This window comes from Urtica dioica, chromosome 11 (assembly GCF_054948205.1).
Source record: "Urtica dioica subsp. dioica isolate 48M chromosome 11, U.dioica_male_clone48M_v1_H2, whole genome shotgun sequence".
In the NCBI taxonomy this organism is placed as follows: domain Eukaryota; kingdom Viridiplantae; phylum Streptophyta; class Magnoliopsida; order Rosales; family Urticaceae; genus Urtica; species Urtica dioica.
In genome coordinates this window covers 4,610,679-4,633,046 of record NC_142766.1, presented here as the reverse complement: position 1 = coordinate 4,633,046, position 22,368 = coordinate 4,610,679, and the positions used below count along the sequence as shown (strand labels likewise).

The 22,368-nt window shown below is 36.0% G+C and overlaps 2 protein-coding genes and 1 non-coding gene across 3 annotated transcripts; all 3 read left to right on the top strand.

Moving 5' to 3' along the window:
- Positions 1-1,901: 1,901 nt before the first annotated feature.
- On the top strand, positions 1,902-5,930 carry LOC149380781 (Calcineurin-like metallo-phosphoesterase superfamily protein). The gene is made up of 4 exons (XM_089601165.1): positions 1,902-2,352; positions 2,797-3,038; positions 3,321-4,853; positions 5,506-5,930. Exons 1-4 carry the CDS (start codon positions 2,031-2,033, stop codon positions 5,620-5,622), a joined length of 2,214 nt encoding a protein of 737 aa, XP_089457291.1. The 5' UTR covers positions 1,902-2,030; the 3' UTR covers positions 5,623-5,930.
- Positions 5,931-9,747: 3,817 nt separating this feature from the next.
- NPQ7 (antigen receptor-like protein (DUF565)) lies at positions 9,748-11,551 on the top strand. Its single transcript, XM_089630002.1, has 3 exons — positions 9,748-9,969; positions 10,566-10,744; positions 10,826-11,551. The coding sequence occupies exons 2-3, from the start codon at positions 10,569-10,571 to the stop codon at positions 11,259-11,261; spliced, it is 612 nt and encodes a 203-aa protein (XP_089486128.1). The 5' UTR covers positions 9,748-9,969; positions 10,566-10,568; the 3' UTR covers positions 11,262-11,551.
- Positions 11,552-12,109: 558 nt separating this feature from the next.
- Positions 12,110-12,305, top strand: LOC149380779 (U2 spliceosomal RNA). Its single transcript, XR_016293987.1, has one exon. It is a non-coding gene; the product is annotated as a U2 spliceosomal RNA (small nuclear RNA).
- Positions 12,306-22,368: the final 10,063 nt, after the last annotated feature.

Genomic DNA, 22,368 nt, shown 5'->3' with positions numbered 1-22,368 from the left:
AATGGTTTTCTCTTGATGCCCGGCAGTTTTAATATGGGTTTGAAGAGGCATATGAATGTGTTAAATGGCTTTCTCTTGATGCCCGGAAGTTTTTACTTGATGAAGATAACAGCTAAAAAAAAAACATCTTTCGGGACTGAAATGGCTTTTTGTGCCTTGATATGAATTATGCAATTTTTCATTCCAATCAAAACAGCAAAAACATATTGATAGTACAAAACATCATTCTGTAACATTTTGCATTCCAATCAAAACAACAAAAGATGGCAATGGTCACCATATTGTAACTAAAAAAAAACCATAACGCAGCCATTATCTAATGCCTATAGTCGAGTATCCGCAACAGCAGCTCTTTCCCGTTGCCTCTTTCTTCTTTCGTTCCTTTTTTGTGTCGCGCCGGTCGGGTTCGCCGAGAATGGTCTTCCTTTCTTCTTTGGAGCCGAGTCCTAACAAACAAACAAGAGGTAGTGTTTTAAACTTGAACTGAGATTAAACTGAACAAACAAACAAGAGGTCAAATAAAAACTAACCTCTACCGATTTTTCATTAAGACAAGTCCTTCTCGAGTGCCCTTGTTGCTTGCAGTCGCTGCACCGGTTTGTTTGTCCTTTTCGAGGGGCGTGAGTAGTTCCTGGCGGAATCTCGTCATGGTGTCTGTTTCGCTTCTTCTTTGGACGCCCAGGTAGACGCTGCTCAAGCGGTGGGTCTATTGGATTGAGACCGGAGTTTGGCCACTTTTCTGGACTCGTCATAGGCGCGATCATGCCAGAGTACGCGGCTACATACTTATCCTTTTTGTAGCAATCATCCACATAATCAAAAGGCTGCAGACCCGATGACCAAATACATGCTAATGCATGTGGACACGGGATTCCGGTCAACTCGAATAGGCGACATGTACATGTCTTACCTATTAAGTCCACCGCAAAACTCTCGGTCCCTCGGAACATGACCTGCCCAAATAATATCAGATTCTCAATCAACCAACAAAAGTCTCAGATTATCAGTAAATCAAATATAAATCAAAACAAATACCTGTTATCCTCGTCCTCGTCCTCTTCGTCATTTGCTCGTCGTCGCTGCTACATATGCTGTTGAGGTCGGACTCGGAAGCCAATCCATCAGACTCTGCATCTACTTGTTCTACATCGTTGCATACGTTGTTAATGTCGGCCCACCATTGTGACTGAGCTCTGGCTTCATCATTCTCAGCCTCCTCGTCTGCATACTCTTCTTCATGAAGATCAAAGTCTGCTGCTTCGTCCTCGTCGGATTCGTCGACCTCAGCCTCTTCTTCAACTGAATCCGAGTCTGGTGGTGCTTCCTCAACCCGCGACGCAGCTTCGTCGACCAGTGGTGGTGCTTCGTCGAGTCGCGGTGGTGCTTCCTCGAGTCGCGTCGGTGCTTCCTCGAGTCGCGTCGGTGCTTCAACCATGGTTTCTGGTTTAGTCGATCTGGTTTGGTTTAGGAGCGAATTTAGGGATTTTATTTTTTTTATTTTTCATTTCAAAATTATTTTATTTTCCATTTCAAAATTATTTTATTTTTTCATTTCAAAATTCTTTTATTTAAGCAAATCAGTCACAACCGTCCATTTCAAAGACCATCTAGATTTAACGTCCAAAACACTAAAAGCGAAACGGAGACTCGACTTTGGATATTTATGCCACGAAAAAAAAAGTTTGGGTACATAAGTGTAAAAACACGAAAACTTTGGACACTTATGCCGCCATTTCCTCTAAATTCTAATAGTTTATTTTGATTTAGGTCTATTTTTTATTTCAAAATTAGAAATTGAGAATTAAAATATTAGTTTGGGTCTCAGTTAGATCTCTTATATAAGAGTCAATATCTAAAAAAAAAAAAAAATTCAATAAAAGAAGACATTATCATTTATGAAAAATTATACGAACTAAAACACAGAACAAATGTGTCATTTTCCCAACAATTAACAAAGAGAACCTGCTCCATGGTAAAGCAGAGCAGTTTAAGAACAAAAAGAAAAAAAAAAAAAAAAAACTCCGGCGAGAATGAGAAGTCCCCGATTGACTACGACGGTGCTTTTGTTGCTTCTCATCTCCATTTCCCACTCTTCATCGTATGAAACGACTGCAAGTGACGAAATAGAACGACGAGAACGATCAGTTTCGTCAATACCCCGTTTTCAAAACAACAACAGAAGAATCATTGACGTCAATGGAGGCCCAGACGAGGTGGTTTGGGCGGTTCAGCTCTCCGATCTCCATTTCAGTGTCCACCATCCCGAACGAGCTCTCGATTTTAAACGATTCGTCGGTCCCGCTCTTTCCATCATAAACCCGTCTCTTGTTCTCATCACCGGTGATCTCACAGGTCTTTCTCTTTTACTCTCTTTTTTTTTTTTTTGGATTTCTTTTTCGACTACGAGTGTACGTGATTAGGTTGACTTGTTACTAGATCAAAACCGACTTGTCTTTCAATGGAGCTTCTCAGTGAGCTAGGTTAAGCCTGAAAGTGCTGTCATTGTGTTAAATATCTTTACCCTTTTTTTTGTGGATTTATATGCATAGTGACCAAAATTTTAGTTATTTTTGGAAGGATTACGAGTTTTATTTGTTCAGATAAACATTGGGATAGGTTGACCAATCATCAATACACACTTACTTGGTTCTCTTAGGAAGATTTTAATTTTTCCGCCTAGACGAGAGCGATCACGATTTTATAAATAGAGCTATGCTATATCATCTTTTTCAATTCATTTAAGTTCATGTTTTTTTTTTCTTTCTTTTCCTTTTAAATTCCCCGAAAATGTGGTAGATGGGAAAAGCAAGGATATGTTGACTATGAAGCTGAACGAGGATGAATGGAGGGAATACAAAAATGTAATGGAAGACGTTGTGAAGAGAAGCGGACTCGACAAAAGCGTGTTTTTCGACCTCAGAGGCAATCACGATAATTTTGGCGTACCGGAAGTCGGTGGTTCTCTCGATTTCTTCACGAGGTATAGCATCAATGGGCAGTTGGGGCGGACTAAAAATGTTAATAGTGTCACACTTCAGGTGAGCGATTTTTTCTGGAAAGCTGGTTTCATTATGTGGTTGGTTTTTTTCAACGTGCGATAATCTAAATTAAAGTTTTGATTTTCACTGAGTTTCAGAAGATTTGAGATTTTGTTTGATTTAATTTTTGTCTTTTTTTTGGAAGTAACTTTGGAAGAATCATGCTTTAGATGTTGCTGGAGACTCTATCTTGAAATTGTTGGCAGAAACACATGTATACATGCAAATCTATGGTAACATTATTTATATAAAGGTTTGACATGTTTTCTCTTCTTTGTCTAGATCGGTGGGAAGAGACATTTGTTTGTCGGTGTAGATAGTACAGGTATTGGTGTACGTGGCCCGACTAATCTTTTCGGGCATCCGACAGATCAGCTACTAGCAGATCTTGATTCGGAGCTTTCTCAATGGGATTCTCAGTCAAGAAAACCACCCACCAAGATTTCCTTTGGCCATTTCCCTATTTCGTTCTCAGCACTGTCTACTTCCGGCAAGAGCCTAAAGGACGTGTTTCTCAAGCATTCATTGTCTGCTTATCTTTGTGGGCATTTACACACAAAGTTCGGGAAAAACTTGAAACGGCATCATCACGATTTCAGTTCAACGTTGCAGAACTTTTTCCAATTTAATCCTCAAGAGGTATTGTACGAGGACACGGTGAATTGTTCAGTTGGAGCAACACCGGTCAAGGAGTTTTGGGAGTGGGAGATGGGTGATTGGAGGAAGAGTAGAGCCATGAGGATTCTGGCGATCGACAGAGGCCACGTTTCGTACCTCGATGTCGACTTCAAGTCTGGAGAAGAAAACACCATCGTGATTTTGCCCACGTTTCCTCTCGATTCGCGCTTCATGTCAACTTCTTCGTCACATCGCGATCACGAATGCCAAGTTATGGTTCCGTCATCATACGAGTCGATTCGAGCTCTGGTGTTTTCTGCTTCTAAAATTTCCTCGGTCGTCGCTCGGGTCTATGATTCGATGTCCGGGAGCCTCGATCTTGTCTTGGAGGCTCGAATGGAAAAGATAGCCGATAATACCTCTAGGGGGGATCTTTACATTGCTTCGTGGAATTACAGAGCCTTTGAAGACCCATCTGCTGATAGATATTGGTTGCAGATAGAAGCGTCTGATGCCACAGGAAGGTCGACTGTAACAGATATGAGGCCATTTTCGATTAACGGTCTGAATTCTAAGGTCACTTGGACATGGACGGAATTTAAAGTCATGGGCTGTCAATGGTCTGCCATTTATTTTCCTCTACTGTGGTCTGCTCTATCTGTCATGCTTTCCATTCTCATCGTTCCAAAGGTTTTGCTGTGTTTTTCAAAGAAGCAGTTCACCTATAAGGATTCCATTGCTCCTAAAGGATTGAAAAATTGCATACTATGGGGTTTTCTTGAACTTTGCAAGATTCCTTTAGTATGGTTTGGTTTGGTGGGATACCTATTTTACCTTGTGCTATTCCCCTGGTTTTTCGGAAGAGTTTTCACCGAGGGTGACGAGTGGGGATACATGACATACCGGGGATGGTTGGTTAGATCTCTCTATGCAAAAGAAAAACCCGAATATCTTGGGGTTCCAGACATAATGCTGGTTGTTATTCCCCATCTTTTCTTTGTGGTTTGGCCTTCTATAATCGTGACTGCTCTTTTGGCTGCCGAAAAAGGGTTCTACCGGAAACATTTTCTGTCAGTTACAGGAAAGAAAGAAGATGATCTTGGTCAGTATAGAGAGTCAAAGTCTTGCATTGGGAAGCGATGGGTCCGTAATGCTCTTTTAATCCTTTGCTTACCAATCTGTTGGAAGCATTTTAAGGTAAGACAATCACTACACTCCTTTTTTTTGTTTTTTTTCCCTCTCTCTCTCTCTCTCTCTCTCTCTCTCTCTCTCTCTCTAAAATATGACCACTGCAAGATTGAATATTAAACCTTATATGGTTTGTAGGATCATGTGTAACATGTGCTCACTCTTGTCTATTTTGTGATCTTTTACAACAAATAGTCCCTGAACTAGTTTATAATTTAAAAAAAGTATGATTAAAACAAAATCTCACTCAAAATAAAACATTGATTTGACCCCCTTTTTTTTTTTTTTTTTTTTTTTTTTTTTATCTAGTGTACGTAGAGCTATAATATAATTGAACTAGTTCTTCCCGTCACATATTTTGTACTTCTCATAGGCTGTTTGCTTTACCAATAAAACTCGGTTTATTTCTTAAAAAAAAAAAAGTTTCTTTTGTAAGAAACAGAATTACCTAAGTTGACAAAGAATTTTTAAATTTGAGGACCAATTTACTCACAGAATAGTTTAGGAACCAAACGTCACTCGCATAATAGGCCAAGGACTATTTACGTTAGAACTAAAAATAACTGCAGTCAAATCTTGCGGTCTTACTCCGCTATGCTCTTTTGGTTTGATTTTTGTACACTTTGCATATAACTCCTTTTGGTTTGACTTTTTGCTACAGAATTGCGAGGCGCTTGTGAAAGCCTACGAAATGAATCCGATTCTCCACAGTCCAGTGTATAGCTTCACAATCCCTCTACTGTTGGCCTTCACTGTCTACAAAACTAGGAGTATATAATCCCACATTACAGACAGTTTTGATGACTTAACAAGTTTAGGTCTTTTTTTATCCGTGCCATCACTGGGTAGGGTCCACAAATCTTGCTTCAAGTGATTTGGCTATTTAAGGGATGTAAAATGAAAACGCTCACTGTATAACTTACTCATTGAAAATTTTGCTTAGTCATTTCTTGAACTTTAAAGGTCTTGCAGTGTCCAAGTCATTTGTTGAGGTGAAAATGTAACAGGCATTTTATCGAGATGTTCAACTTTCAACCAATACGGGCGATTATTTTGTGATGTTAATTGAGTAGCTTCTTGCTGTTATTAATGGGGTTTGATGCATCTCAAAGCTATACAGTTAGTTATTATCGTTGATTCTGATTATAGATGATGATTTTATTTATTTATGTATAACTCCTTTGAGACACTTCTTCGCCTTTTAGTTAGTCAGCTCGATACGCGGTATGCTTCAAAAACCGCGGAATACCTCAACGGTATGCAGGTTACTAGTGAAATCAAAGTTGCGGCACAGTAGTAAGTGGTATTTTAATGACAAACATATCATTAAATCCAGTATTTAACGACAAACTTATTGTTGAAAACAGTTTTTGATGACAAGTAGGGATTTCAAACTGGTCATTAAATCTAGGTTTTTGTTTGAAAATTTAATGACAAGTCTGTTAGAACTGGCAAACTTGTCATTTGGATCTTCTATTTAATGACCAGTTTTTAGAATCTTTGGAAATGCACAACAACAAAAATAATAATAATAATAATAATAATAATAATAATAATAATAATAATAATAATAATAATAATAATAATAATAGATACAATAATAGGAGAGTTGTCGGGGCTTGGTTGTGGTGGCTTGCCGTAGAGGATAGCTTGAGGTGTCATGGTGAGATGTTTGGCAGGAGACCTCAATGACTATTGCTCTCACGAAGGAAACTCCAACCATGCCCTTGATCCAGCCCGCACGAGGCCAGGCTCCTCTCCATGCACTGTACGATGCTCCGTCTTCCCTCTAATATAATTCTTTAGTGTGGCTAAATGAATATAGAGAGAGAGAGGTTGATAACTAAAGTTTAAAAGATTTGTTAAATTAATGTCTGTTTTTGTTCTTCTTATTCATCTTACTGAGAGGCAGGTCCGGTCCAAAGGTGTGGCGAAAAGGGCAATGGCACAAAGCCCCTCCCAGAAGTAGGCCCCATTTTTCAGAAAGAAAAAAAAACAGTAGAGCATTAGTTTGGTCTTTACTCCTATTCTAGGGCCTTCGCACAAAAAGTTGGTTAGTACTTTAACGTAACCTATGTTTCTACACTCCATCCCGCTTAAATATTGGAAATAATTTTAAAAGCTCAAAATGTTGTATTCTACATTAACTATGGCTTTATAAAAATAAAAATTATCCTATTTATAGTATGTTGTTTCAGGTGATTTAAACAACTATTCAAAGTCCACTTAAATATTGGAAGTATTTTTAAAAGCTCAAAATGTTGTATTCCTTAATCAACTATGGCTTTATAAAAAAAAAAAAGTTCTCCTATTTATAGTTTGTTGTTTCAACTTCAAGTGATTTAATCAACTATTCAAAGTTCACAAAAAAAAAAAAATTTGATAGTTAAGAGAAAAAAGAGTACAGAGAAATACAAATAAGAATAAAAAAAAACTAAGAGTCTATTTCAAATGGTATATTTTGGATACATTATTTTCAAGCTTTATCTGTCAATGCCTCTCTTTAAAAGAATTCATGCCTTTTATTGTCAACATATTGGCACGTTTTATTTAATTGTACATTGAAATTTTTTCGAAATAAAAATTAGACGTGTCTAATAATTAAATAATAATAAAAAGAATGAAAACTTTGTTGAATAGAGAAAAGAGCAATTGAAAATTTTGTTACATTTGATAAAAATGGTCAAACAAAAACTAAAACAATAAGTAAAATAAAAAAAAAAATCTGAATATATTAGAGCACAGATAGTAAAAGAAAAAGAGTATGTTAGAGAACCTTGAAATGATAATATTACAATATGTTATTTTTATTTCTTAATTTATTGAAATATTATTATTAAAAGGCCCATTTTTTATGTTTCGCCCAAGGCCCCGAAGACCTTGAGCTGCCTCTGCTGGGAGGTATGATAAATTAGCTGAATAATTAGGTTAGAGTTAGGTCGCTAGTAGTTGTTAGAGATTGAGCTCCAGTTTCTCTATCATTAGGATTAGATGATAGATTTTGGCAATGTTTGAATTGGACTATGATGAATAGGCCTTTTGGTAGGAATGGACATATGATACATTCTCGTAAAGTTATTTAGGGATTGAGAAACTGATATTATGTTTCAAATATATAGTCAGTTGGAAATGAAGCTGTTAATAAAACTAAGTGACAGTTTATCTTATTAACAATAAGATTAATTGTTATTGTTAATAAAGTTAATTGTTGTTATTGTTTTCTTTAATTAGATTAACTATTGTTATTGTTAATAATTGCTTGAATATGGTAATTAGGAACCTATTATAATATTGGATACTTCCTGAAATAAAATAATAGTTGGACTATAATATTAATTGACCACTCAAGCTGTCACTTACAAATTTTTATTTTTATTTTTTTTAGGGAGACTGATTATAATAATAAAAATTAAAATAATAGCATCGTTTGACGTAACTTTGTTTTTGAAAAAAATGCTTTTAAAAAAAAAAAATTGACAAGTGTTTGGTAAACTGTTTATAAAACAGTTGTTGCTGGTAACAAAAACTGATTTAACGTTTGGTAAAATAAATATATTATAGTAAAAAGACTAAAATAAATATGTTCTTAAAAATTAAATAATAATTATTAATACGCTTATTTATATGTTTATGTTCTTAATACTTATTAAGCTAAAACAGGAAAATTGAGATTCAAGTATTTCCAAAGAAGGAGGTTTTGGAGATGGAAGACAACTATGTAATTCCAAAATATAATGTTGCGTACCATAAAGGTTTTTACATCTCTCGTATAAAGTCATTAGTTATTGTTACAAAAATGAAAAAAAAAATGAAATAAACCTTTCGCTAAACAAAAGTAATAATTATTATTAAAAATACAACACTGCAGGAAAAAAAAAATGATAAAATAGTAATCACATCACTTGCCAACCAAATTAGTATCGTACTATTGTATTTTATGTTCTCATAAGATCAGTCATAGAAAGAGGAAAAAAATAAAATAAAATAAATAAACAGAGAAGAGAGAGAGACAAGACATCGCTGTCTGAGGAAAAAAAAACTTTCCTCTGTCTCATGTACTAGGATATTACAGTAATTTGTATAGCAAACTAAATAAAAACACTTTTTTTTCAAAAGTTAGGAATCTTAGTTTTTCCAACTCTTGTACAAAATCTAAAATCGCTTTTGAAGTTTTTTGTAGAAACAGTTTTGCCAAACACCAAGGGGCCGTTTGGTTTAGTTTTCTAAACTCGTTTTCTGTTTTTAAATTCTATTTTCTGATTCTAATTTTTAAATTTAAAAAACAGATTTAGAATTACGTTTCAGAATATTTTAAATGTTGTTTGGTTATGTTTTCTATTCAATTGTATAGAGATAAAATAGAAAACAACTTTTCATTGTTTTCTGTTTTCTAAACAAATTTCAAAGAAAACAGAAACATGATTCTAAATCTGTTTTCTGAATTTATAACCAAACAGTTTTTCTAAAACTGTTTTCTAGAATTTAGAATCAGAAAACAGAAAACAAATTTGGAAAAGTTAACCAAACACCACCCAAATAAACAGTTTAGTTTATTCTAAAAACAAAAACAGAGCGAGCTTTTTAATTTCAACCAAACGCATCCAATAACATATTGCAAATCTCAGAATTAAAAATAATGAACAATGAAATTGTTAGAAAATTTCATAGCTTTTTTTATTTTTTTATACACACAAATTTGAAAAAACTTACAAATATCAAGACAATCAATATGACATAAAACATTTGTCGATTTTTCTTATAATTTTCTCAACTTCATATGTACTAGCTTGTTTTCGTTTACTAAAATTAGGCTTTATCGTCAAGTCGTTTTTTTTTTCCTTCTGATACGACAGATTTATACGTGGCATATGCGTATTGGGTAGAAAAGCTGAAAGTTGACAGAGATTTGGTCATTTTAGTCCACTGAAATGGCAAGCCTCTCTCTCTCTCCGGGAAGAACGAAACTCACGAGCAGCGCAGAGGAGAGAAATGTATAATTTCAGGCACATCATTAATCTGATGACAATGTTCGTCTCTCACTGAGCGGAGCCCATTCATGAACTACTTGGTGACAACGAGTTGCTTAAATTTTCATCACTGGATTTGATTGGCCTCCTTTCCAGAGGTATCACATGCTTTCCTGTTTTATTTAGATTATTTTCCAGTTAGTTTATCGGATTTCTTCTTCGTTCTATCTGAGTTTTATGCTCTGTAAGTTTTTCAGTGGTGACCGAATTTTTTCTCGCATTGGTTGTATTAGTAACGGAACTAAATTCTCCAGATTTGACTATGGATTCATTTTTCCAGCTTTAATCTCTGAAACCGAAACAATGTAAGCCTTTTGCGCTTAGGCCTATGACGGCTGAAGGAATAATGAAGAATAATCATGAAAATGAACGTGAAAGAGAATTGTGTGTTGGATTGGATTTTCTAGTCAATCTGATACCAAATCGTTATGATGAATGAGCTGTTCGCAGATGGATATACTGATCCTATTTTAGTTGTCTCAAGTCTCAAACTCAGCTCTGGTTCTGTTTTTCCGGAACGAGTTTTTCCTTTTTCTTTCCTGATACAGCTTTTGTTTCCTCTATTTTATTTAGAAAAAACAATCTCAACTCTCAACTGTGATCTTAACTTTCTCGAATTAGCAAAAAGGGTTATTGCTTTAATATGCTCTTCTCGAAGCTGAAGTTCCACATTGAAATGTTGTGTGTTCTTCAGGTCATGGCATGCCAAACAATGACCATGATGCGCTTTACAACAATGGAGAACGAAGCCCACGAGAGATCACCCACGACTATCTCAACGTGCAATCACTATAGACCACACTGTGACCCAAGCTTTAATGCAGAGTCGAGTACAAGCATCCTATTAAAGTCGGCACGTTTTCCCCGAACAAGGTACATAACAACAACAAACCTTCATATAGCTCATCACTCTCGGGCTCTAAGAACTCTCCTGGAATGTCTTTAATGTCTTAGGACGATGAGACATCGGTGGAGACTAGGTTTTGCGTTGAACACGGATGGGCTTTCGGGGAGCGGGAACAGCGAGCAGGAAGGAGGTGGGCCCAACTTGGGCCAGACCCGTTTGGGCCGGATAGTGGGGGCAGGTGGCAGGCAGCTATTGGAGAAGCTGAGGGCGGCGAGGAAGAACTTTCCGATGAAGGTGTTTCTTGTTCTGCTGGGCTTCTACACCGCGAATGCCTTGGCCACGATTCTCGGCCAGACCGGAGATTGGGACGTTCTGGTCGCCGGAGTAGTGGTGGCCGCCATTGAAGGCATCGGCGTGCTTATGTACAGAAAGCCACCCTCTGTTTCCACCTCCAGGTTGCAGTCTTTCGTGGAGATGGTCAACTTTTGGAAAGCCGGTGTTTGCTTAGGGCTTTTCGTCGATGCTTTCAAACTCGGAAGTTAGGACTTTTTTTTTTTTTTTTTTTTTTTGGGGCACCGGAAAATTGATGTTTGTTATTCTAGTTTGTGAAATAGGAGGAAGAGAGAGTTAGAATGAAATCCAAGGCTCTTATAGATTGCTGATAGAAAGAGAATATGGTTACCATTTCATTTACTTGATTGTGGCTCCACCTTTTCTCATGAAGTCTTGTAAAATTTTGGATTATCTTCTTTCATATCTTTTCTTTGGGCCTGGATTACAAACATGTCAATTAGCCCTTTGGTGTTGATTCATGCTGGTACTTTTTTAGTTGACTTTGAGGTTGTAATGTTTCGTGAAGCAAGTGTGGTTATAGTGAAAACATTCAGTAACTAGATAAAGAAAAGGGTACTGAGTTCCCCATTAGCTAAAATTCAATTGTATTAGGATCCATTTGGTTCTGTTGACTATGTTTTATTGATGAGTTTTTGTAATTTGATAGATTGTTGATGATGATGCTTTTGCAATACTCTACACAAGTTTTTTTTTAAAAAATTACTCTACACAAGTATTCGGATTATTAGCAGCTGCACTCGCATTCTACATGATGGCAAAACCGTTCAAAGAGAAAAAAAGTGATAGTTTTGTAGTAAAACCGTATTTATGTATGTAAAAAAAAAAAATCACAAGCAAAGCAGGTAGTTCATCACTTCATCCAATAAAGCCTTCACGTTTTCTTTACATTTTCGAAATATTGTAATGAAGTGTAAAACTAAAAACTAAAAACAAGAGTTAGGCTAATAAACCCTTAGAAACAATCCCACATCGCTAAGCGTATAGGTAAATGAGAAGGAGATGAGATATAAATTACAATGCAGTTTTCATTTCTACTCATACCTTTCTCGGCCTTTTGGCTAAGATCAAGTGTAGTATCTGTTCTTATCAGTTTAATATCTGATATGTGGGCCATTGGCCCACACGATATTAAATTAATTTTTTAAGGGTGAGTGCCCGCCACAGTAGCTTGCTGCTGGGGACCTCGAGCGTCGCCCATGCCTTGCACTACAGCTTGGGCCTGGCGCAACCCTCCTAACCTAGTTTCAAATGTTAGTTCATTACATTCCTTCAAGTAATTAACTTAATTGGTTGGAGATATACCTTTACAAAACAAAATCATCTTGATGTTGTTTTTTCACTTTTTGTCGTTCTAATTTCGCGACGTGTCGTTTCCACACTAAATGACCAGCGGCGAGGAAGAGACGATTATCGGACCGGACCTTCCAAGCTGAGACGACGTCAAATTTTTGGCGACTTTCGGCGACATTCGTTGCTAATCGGCAATAATCGGACAAGCTCAAGGTGATTTCCACAAAATATCGGCGGCGATCGGAGAAAATCGGCGAGATTTGTTTAAGAGAGAGAGAGAGAGAGAGAGAGAGAGAGAGAGAGATGTATGTTATGTTTCTTGTCTCTGTAAAAAAATGGTGGAGAAGAAATGGTGAAGAAGAAGATAAAATGAGTGAGAAAATGATGGGAGAGATAAAGTAAACGATGGTTGAGAAATTGAGTTTGTACTTTGTTAGCTTTTTCGAAAAATAATTATTTTTAATAAATAAATATGTAATATTAGTGTAGCAGTGTACTAGTGTAGCAGTTTTTTTTTTAATTTGACGGTACAAGTTCTAGTGACTCATTGATATTGCTTTTGAGTGGGAAAATGGAGAGTTAGCAAGAGAGAGATAGATTTTTTTTTTAATTTGACGGTACAAATAATATTAGTTTATTATTTCCCATTCGTTTCGATATTTCCAATACATCATTTCATATTTTCAATGAATCTAGACTCTAGTACAATTACACCACCCTACATTAAATATATTATATTATACAGTATTATGTATTAATAATATTAAAGTAAAAAAAATATAAACAATAGATATTATTAATTGAAAATATTATTTATATATTTTAAATGAACACACATATTTACAAACACATATATATAAATTATTTTATTACATTATTTATTTGTTCTCTTAAATAAATGTATAAATACATATATGAATATATATATAGAGTAAATGAATATATATATTGTATAAAAAAATAAATATATTTGACATACATATAATTAAACTTTTAAAGATATAATATATACATTGTCATAAACTTTTAAATAAATATCATACATATATTAAGTACCATATATTTTACAAATTTAAAATTGAAGATATATATATATATATATATATATATATATATATGTATTTTTTAATATATTATGCCACATTTTTTCCGTTCGGTTTTCCATCGGCTTGTCGGTTTTCCATCGAAAACGGCATATTAATTGCCCTTTTCCACATTTTTCCGTTCAATTTTCCGTCGGTGTGTCGATTTTTCGTAAATCAAGAGTCTCGAAACGACAACGAAAACGACATTTGAAACCTTGCTTGGAATAATAAAACATTAATTAATAAAGGGCCGGCTAAAGAACTAGCCAAAATGACACCCCTACTTTAAAATTATAGCCAAACTATTAACATATTTAGGAAAATAGCCAATTTATCATGACAACTTTCCAATATTCCAATTATACCCTTAGGTCAATATTATTAACTATCATAGTAAATAATATTATCTATAACAGAAAAATTAGTAAATCTAATTAACAATAACAAAAACTATATTAAATCTTATTTGTCGTAACAAGAATAATAGTAAATCTTATTTACCGTAACAAGAACAATAGTAAATATTATTTACCGTAACAAGAACAATAGTAAATATTATTTACCGTAATAAGAACAACAGTAAATATTATTTACCGTAACAAGAACAAAAGTAAATTTTATTTACCGTAACATTTTGTAGTTAAACTAACAGGAAAAGTATCAGAGATGAGGACTTGGTTAATCTAACAGTAAATACGATTTACTAATTATTTCCGTGAATAATCGAGGACTAACAATCCGACAGTAAATCATATTAATCATTGAGTAAATCATTCGTTTCTATGGTAAATATGACTAGTTAATCTAACAGTAAATACGATTTACTAATTATTTCCGTGAACAATCGAGGACTACAAATCCGACAGTAAATCATATTAACCATTGAGTAAATCATTCGTTTCTATGGTAAATATAATAGTAAATCCGATTTACTGTTATATCGCTCTTCTCTTTATATCGCTCATCTCTTTATACGATTTACTAATCTAGCAGTAAATACGATTTACTAATTATTTTCGTGAACAATCGAGTAAGTAAATCCGATAGTAAATCATATTAATCATTAAGTAAATCATTCGTTTCTATGGTAAATATAACAGTAAATCCTATTTTCAATTGGAGTGTTATTCGACCACTGAAAACAGAAAGAACCCACTTTTTTTTTAGAATTCATGATGGCCCCGGGAAAGAGCTTCTCGATCACGTAGTTGTACTTTTCAACGATATCGCGAATCATTGCGAACTCTTCTTCCAGGTTCTCGTTCCATACCTCTCGGATCTCGATCGAATCGCCTTTTGGTAAAATCGACATTTTTTTCTTCTTCTTCTCTTCCAATCCAACAAACCAAACTCAGACAGAGAGATAAAACGATCAATATTAACCTAATGGATTGAGAATACAAAGACCTCGAGGAGTTTTTCAAAACCCTAGGATACAAGCTCTGGTTCGTAAGAGACACCGGTTTTTATCTCTCTCTTTACAGGAATACAGATACATACAAACAAGATCAGTATTTGATTTAGAAGCTTTTTTGTCACAACATGAAAACCCTAAACTGAGATGCTTTAGCAGATCGAGTCGAAAACGACGTCTTCGTCGAGGTAACCTCTAGATCTGAAACAAATGCAAGGAGAAACGAACGTTAATCGAAAGGGGATCGGGGTTTCGGACTTCATCACTGGTCAGAAACCCTAGAACCCTAAAATAGCGAAGCGATTGAAGAACACGCTACGAGTGTTAAGAGAATCGACCTTAGAATCGTGAAATTGAGACACCGGACAAACAGATCTATTCGTCGGAATCGCGATTCAGGCTTCGCCGGAACGAGATCCTTCTCTCTCTGCCACGTCATCATCGGACCCCAATTTCGACTCGCTCTGTGCACCGCGATGGCTCACGCGGGGCTCGGGCTCGCGATCTTCGTCCTCTTCGGTCTCTCGAAGCTTCTAGAACAATACCTCCGTCCGATCCATTGGGCGGTTCTCTGCTCGATCCCGCTCCGAGGAATCCAACAAACCCTAGAGTCCTTCTGGTCCGAGCCCCTTCGCCAAGGCCTCACCGAAACCCTAATCGTCGTCCCTCTCTCCCTCCTCCGCGTCCTCGCCGAAACCCTAGCCGAGGCCAGAGAGTTTCTTGCCGCGATCCTCCTTCGCCGCTCTCGTTCTGGCGGATGAACCCGCTGATGAAGCGCGGGCGAGAGAAGAGCCTCGATCAGGAAGACATCCCTCGAGCTCGCCTGAGATTTGCCGTCCTTTCTCTTCTTCTTCATAGCCATATTCAATCAATTTTAGGAACGTGTCTACTGAGAAGAATGAGAGGTGAATTGGGAGAAAAAGGGTAATTTTGGAAACTCTAATTAGTTTTGGCTATTTTCTTAAATAATTGAATAGTTAGGCTATTATTTTAAGCTTCCCTCTATAAAGAGGCTAGTTACTTACAAATCTCATTAATAAAAGTGTTACATTCAATGAGGAGAAGGCAACTAATGATCTATTATGAAACAACATGAGAGAGTAAGGTAAACTCACACTTTGTAAAAAATGGAGTAATGTATAATGAAATAGGGAAGCAAGAAAAATGAATTTTCTTATGCTTAAATAATTCATTCTAGACATGTGAATTTGTTCAGTGTCTTTAGAGTTTGACTTTTGATTTTCGTTTCGCCTCTGATTGATTTTCTCAATTTTGAGTTTTTGATTGATTTTGTTAATAAAATACAAGTTTGGTTTTCTCTATGTAAAATCTTATGTCATTAGATAGTAAATCTTCACGAGGAGTCATTGTAAGTACTTTTAGTTTTTACACATACTAAAAATGTTCTAATAATATGAACACGTAAAAATGGAAGAGAAAAAGATTGACTTACTTTCGGTCATTGTTGTGTTTTTCGACGAGTTTCGGACTCCGATTATGGCGAGTTATTTCGCGGTTCTGCTAAGCTCTCGCTCTCCCCGAGATGGTTTTGGTTACTCAATGTGTGACTGAGCTTAGGGACCCCAAAACGTTTGTATTTATAGCCGTATAGTCATCAATGAGAAAAATCACAATTCCATCATTGTAGGTAATTTCTTGATTTTGTCAATTTATTCGAGCACAATTTTGTCCATTAATTAGTTGGTCAACTTAATATATATGGACCATTATAATGTAGATAATATTTCTTCATTAATACCGTATTTAAAGAAAATATTATTACATTCTCCCACTTGTTTCATATAAGCTCAAAAATTTACAAAAAAACAAAATATATGAATCATGGCGGTAAGTTCTCTATGAGCGAATATTATCTTCCACGTATTACAATATTTCAAGTCTCTCAACTCGATAGACCTTTTATTTTTTAGTGAATAAACCATATATTTATTCTAGGTCCACTGAAACGATATTTCTCGATAAATTAAAATGAATGTGCACAACTATATGAGAAATTATCAAACTAAAATACGAATTTATTAAAATAAAAGTAATGTACAACGAAAGATTACATCATGGAGCTAAGTCCCATGTTTTCTACATGATCCTTAAATTTCTTTGGTGGCATGGCTTTAGTTAAAGGATCGGCAATCATCAAAACAAATCTAATGTGTTGGATGATCACTTTATCATATTTAACACGTTCTCTTATGGCTAGATACTTGATGTCGATGTGCTTGCTTTGACTTCCATTTTTGTTATTCTTAGCCATAAAAATAGGAACTAAGTTGTAATAATACAACTCTAGCGGTCTAGAAATAGAGCTGACAACTCTAAGTCCAGATATGAAAATCTTCAGCCAAACACCGTGTGATGTAACTTCAAAACAAGATACAAACTCAGCTTCCATAGTGGAAGTAGCAGTCAATGTCTTCTTGGTGCTTCTCCAAGACACGGCTCCGCTAGCTAGCATAAAATCATATCATGAAGTGAATTTTCTTGAATCCATGGAGCCAGCGAAGTCAGCGTCAGAGTAGCCAACCACCTCCAATTTATCGGTCCGTCTGAACATAAGCATGTAGTCCTCTGTTCCTTGAATGTAACTCATAACCTTCTTTGCAGTTTTCCAGTGGTCAAGACCTGGGTTACTCTGATATCTACCCAATTCTCCAACAACATGTGCAATGTCAGGTCTGGTACAAACTTGAGCACACATAAGGCTTCCTAAAGCGGAAGCATATGGATATCCTTCATTTTTTCCATTCATGGTCATTCTTTGGACATCGATCCAAGCTGAATTTGTTGTCGTTCATGATAGGAGCTACACTTGGTGAACAATCTTTCATCCGAAATTTCTCTAGAACTTTGTTGATATAGGTCTCTTGAGACAAACCCAAAATGCCCCGTGATCTTTCCCTGTGGATCTTAATGCCAATGAGATAAGATGCCTCACCCATATCTTTCATATCAAAGTTCTTTTAAAGAAATTGTTTCACATCTTACATCCATTATCATTAGTTGTTAGCAAAATATCATCCACATATAAAACAAGGAAACATATCTTACTCCCACCAACCTTTTGGTATATACATTGATCAATGACGTTCTCTTCGAAACCGAATGAAGTGATGACATCATGGAACTTTAAATACCATTGGTGGGAGGCTTGTTTCAAACCGTAAATGGATTTGTTAAGCTTGCAAACTAAATGCTCACCGTCACTAGAGGAGAATCTTTCGGGTTGTTTCATGTAGACCTCTTCCTCTAGATCTCCATTAAGGAATTCCGTTTTCGCATCCATTTGATGAAGCTCAAAATTGAAGTGAGCTAACAATGTCATAATCGTTCGAATAGAATCTTTCTTTGGTACAATAGAAAATGTATCTGTGTAATCTATACCTTTTCCTTAAGTAAACCTTTTGGCTACAAGTCTTGACTTCTGTCTCTCGATGTCGCCTTGCGAGTCTTTCTTGGTTTAATAAAGATCTATTTGCATCTAATGACTTTTACACCATCAGGCAACTCAACGAGATCCCAGACTTGATTAGTTACCATAGAGTTCATCTCATCAATCATGGCCATGTGCCACAAGTTAGATTAAATCTTTTGAAAACATCTAGAGATCATTCTTGGCTCCAATGTTGCTGTCCATTTCTTGCAGACACACTTCATAATCACTAGGGATTGTTGATCTTCTAACTCTAGTAGATCTTCTTAATGTTGCTTCATCATTCTCTTGAGGATTTTGTTGTTCAATCACTTGTTCGATTTTTTGTTCAACATGATATTGATCAGCAACTTGATCTAAAGAATCAACATTATTAACTTGTGGAATTTTGACAACTGATTATCTTATACACGATTGAGCTTGAGGAATGTGTATAATAATCAGTCTATCACTTGAACTAGAAGGTCGAGCTTCATTGTGATCTAATGCAGAGACTGAGTCATGCAGTTGGTCACTCATACTAATCAAGTCATCATCAAGAAATTTAGCATTTCTTGATTCCACAATCCTAGTACTGTGAGATGGACAATATAATCTATAACCTTTAGACTTTTTGGAATATCCAATGAAATTCCCATTAATAGTCCTAAGGTCTAGTTTCTTTTCTTGTGGAACTCACTTTGGACGGGTATCCCCAAACGCGTATGTCGCAAACTTGGTTGGTTTTGTTTGTTCATTGAGCTCGACTGATGTTATTAATGGCTTGTATTGGAGGATTGATTTTGGATTTCTTGGTTTGGATTGAATTTGGCCAAAAATTTCATAATCTAGGGTTTGGAGATTTGAATTTTGGACTTTTGGATTTTTGAGGATTGATTGATGATCTTATGACGTTTTTGAACATGTTTAGTGTTTGGGTATTGGTTGCGAATTACTGTTTGAGTGGTGTTTAATTTTTGGACGAATTTCATTGGTTATTTCGTTTTGGCCGTGTGGTTTTGGAGGGCTTTTCGGCTGGGAATTCTGAAATGATGTGTTGATATTGTAGGTACGTTTTTGGCGTTTGAAGTTGTATGTAAACTGTTTTTATTGGGAATTTTGGTGATGAACTAGTAATTTGGCGGTGTGTTTGATTTTGGTCGTAGGCTTGATTTAGGCCGTGTATGTGTGTGTTATGGTTATGGTTGTTTGTCGAGTTGAATTGGAAACGTTGGGTTTGGGTCGAAATGTCGGGATTCGGATTTCAGGATTGATATGAGTTTGAAATTATGAAATTGACTTGTTATCGGATTCCGCAACTTGATTACAGATTTAGACGGACGAGCGGGAACCAGAGTCGAAGGCAACGAAGCCGGAATTCAAAGTTTTCGAGAAAAGAGTTATTAAAGTTAAAGCTCGATTAACTCGTGAGTGTATTACTCGCTTGTAGCATTTAAATACTCTTGGAATTGAATCGTTAATTTCATTATGTAGCGTATTTCCTTTATTTAAATAAATAATTTATGATTATTTTTTAAAAACGTTTAAGAATTTAATTTAATTATTCGTTTTGGAATTCTCGGTTATTTTGATTCAGATTAACTAGTTTATTTAAGACTCATAATTATATTGCTGACTTTTATTTCGTATAATTTTTGAGACGAAAGTACGGAGTCTTAAATAAGTTTAACTTCCGAAAAACCGGAGAATAATGAATTAAATTCTCGAATTCCGAACCGACTCGAATCTAATCCCGACAACGAAACCTATCTTCTTCAAGTAATCTCGAATCCAATAACTAACGGACTTTTAACTCCGGATGCTAGTTCTTTCGATGTTTCGACAAGTGCCAAGTGTCTCGAAGAACGTGAAAAGCAAGACATCGCCGAAAGTCGTCGAGCTTTCTGTTGAATTATTCCGGGTAAGTGAGGATACATAAGTCAACTTCTTACCAAGGGGATAACCCTGTTTGTTTGTGCATTTATTTGTTAGTAAACAAGAGTAAGTGAAAGCCCTAAAATGAATAAACTTGAAAATTAAGGCTTCGGCCACTCTTGCTTGAAAAATTTAGTTCGGGTACGCCCGTAAGGTTCAAACGCTAACTTGAACCGGCCACATTTACAACGTGTATAGTTAATTTTCTCTTCTAACTCTAGGAAGTAGGTTAGAATCGAGATGACGGAAGAGCGATAGACTCACGAATTCAATTGGGAGTAAAGGGTTCAAAAGTCACATTTCGAGCTTTCAGCTTAAAACATTTAATGGGCATCAAAGGGAAACGATAAGTTCTTTCGGGGTTTATCCCGTTACGCTCTTCCGTATACAAGTTTAACGTGTACGCTAATAGCTGCAGAGTACCCAAACTTTAATTAAGCTAGTGTCGGTGGTACCCACGTTGACTTGTGCTTAGCGGGCCATGCCGGTCCGTACGCCAAGTACTCAAAGCAATGGGTGAAGGTCGCGCATCGCGAGCTCATTGCTAGCTAAAAAGACTCAACAGGAGCTGCCTTGATTGGGGTCGCATTGGGTGAAGGCCGCAGTTTGCGAGCTCACTATACCAGAGACCAGCGGCGCTGACGTCATGACGAAGAATGTACCACTAATGGATCCCAGACAAGTGTTAAAACTTAGATCAGGTGATGACTGTTGCTCGAAGTCTAAAGATGGTCTCTGGTCGGACCAGAGGTTATAGCAGTGAGGAGTGTATAACCTTACGGAACGGCAAGTGTTTTTAGGATGCGCACTCATTAGTCACTGTTAGGTGATAGCTGCATCCTGCATTCTTGTACGCTTGTTCGCACGTCATATGCTCTGCATTAGACTGTTTTTCTTTCCTATGTTAGACTCCCATTTATGAGTCATTCGACTCATAGTTCTATGTCCATTGGTAATGCAGATAAGGGCAAGACGGCAATGTAAGCAGCGAGAAGGAAAACCGAGATGGGACGGGTATCTCTTGACCTACGGGCTATGGGTTCTGACTCGAGAAATAATCTTCTATATAATATTTTGTATAATATCAACCTTTCCTAGAATAATATCCCGTGTATATGAGTAAAGTCGGGAGCTTCTATGTACATATATATATATATATATGTATGTATAAGGGTCGATATATGACTTCTAAGTTCTAAACGAAAAACGAAAAATTTCCCGAGATTTTTGATAACCACTTTTGTAATAAACATTTCCGCAATTTAAATAATGTTGTATTTCGTTTATTATATGTTTCATTAATTATATATTCGCCTTGAGTATTTTTATTTAAATATTATTACTTATATGATGACATGCTTGGGATATGTGATGTTGGTTTCGACAAATCGCGGCTTGCGGGCGAGGTGACGACGCTCTGGGTCGTGACAATCTTGTTTTAATAACCATTAAATTGATTAGATTAAGATAGTATAATTAATTATTTTTCCGCACAGTTATTATGATAAGGTGAATAATCAACAACCCTTTGTGTCAGAACGATTGTTCGTGTCTGATACCAACCCGGTTTATCACCAACAAGTGGTATCAGAGCCAGATGTTTTATTTAATTAATTGATTCGTTCTTGTAATTAAATATGGTTCGAATGAAATTATATATGGATATGAGTTTCATGCAATTCAATATATGATTATGTGAATATTTTTAGTGCATCATGTAAGTGCATCGACCAACTTAAAGATGTCCGTGCATTAAATATTGCTTATTTACTTGATATTGATGAGCTTTAAAGTGGGAAATGCATAAATCAGGCAGGCTCTTTACAAAGGGCATGTGATACTCGGACTTCTCACTGTAAATCAATTTCTAGTTTGATCAAGATGTTTAGTGCAACATGTGAAGTGTTATTGAACATCATCGCTGATGGAACTACTCATAGCCAAAGTGGTGAAGCAGGTTCAGCTTAGAGACAACGACTTCTTATTAGTTTGTCTTCATTATGTATCTCATGCGAAAAATTATAGAGATTATTAACATGATTTGCAGCTTCAGTCTCAAGATATTTTAAATGCAATGCAGCTTGTTTCAACAACTAAGTCACTCCTACAGAAGTTTAGAGATGATGGATAGAGTAATTTGGTTGA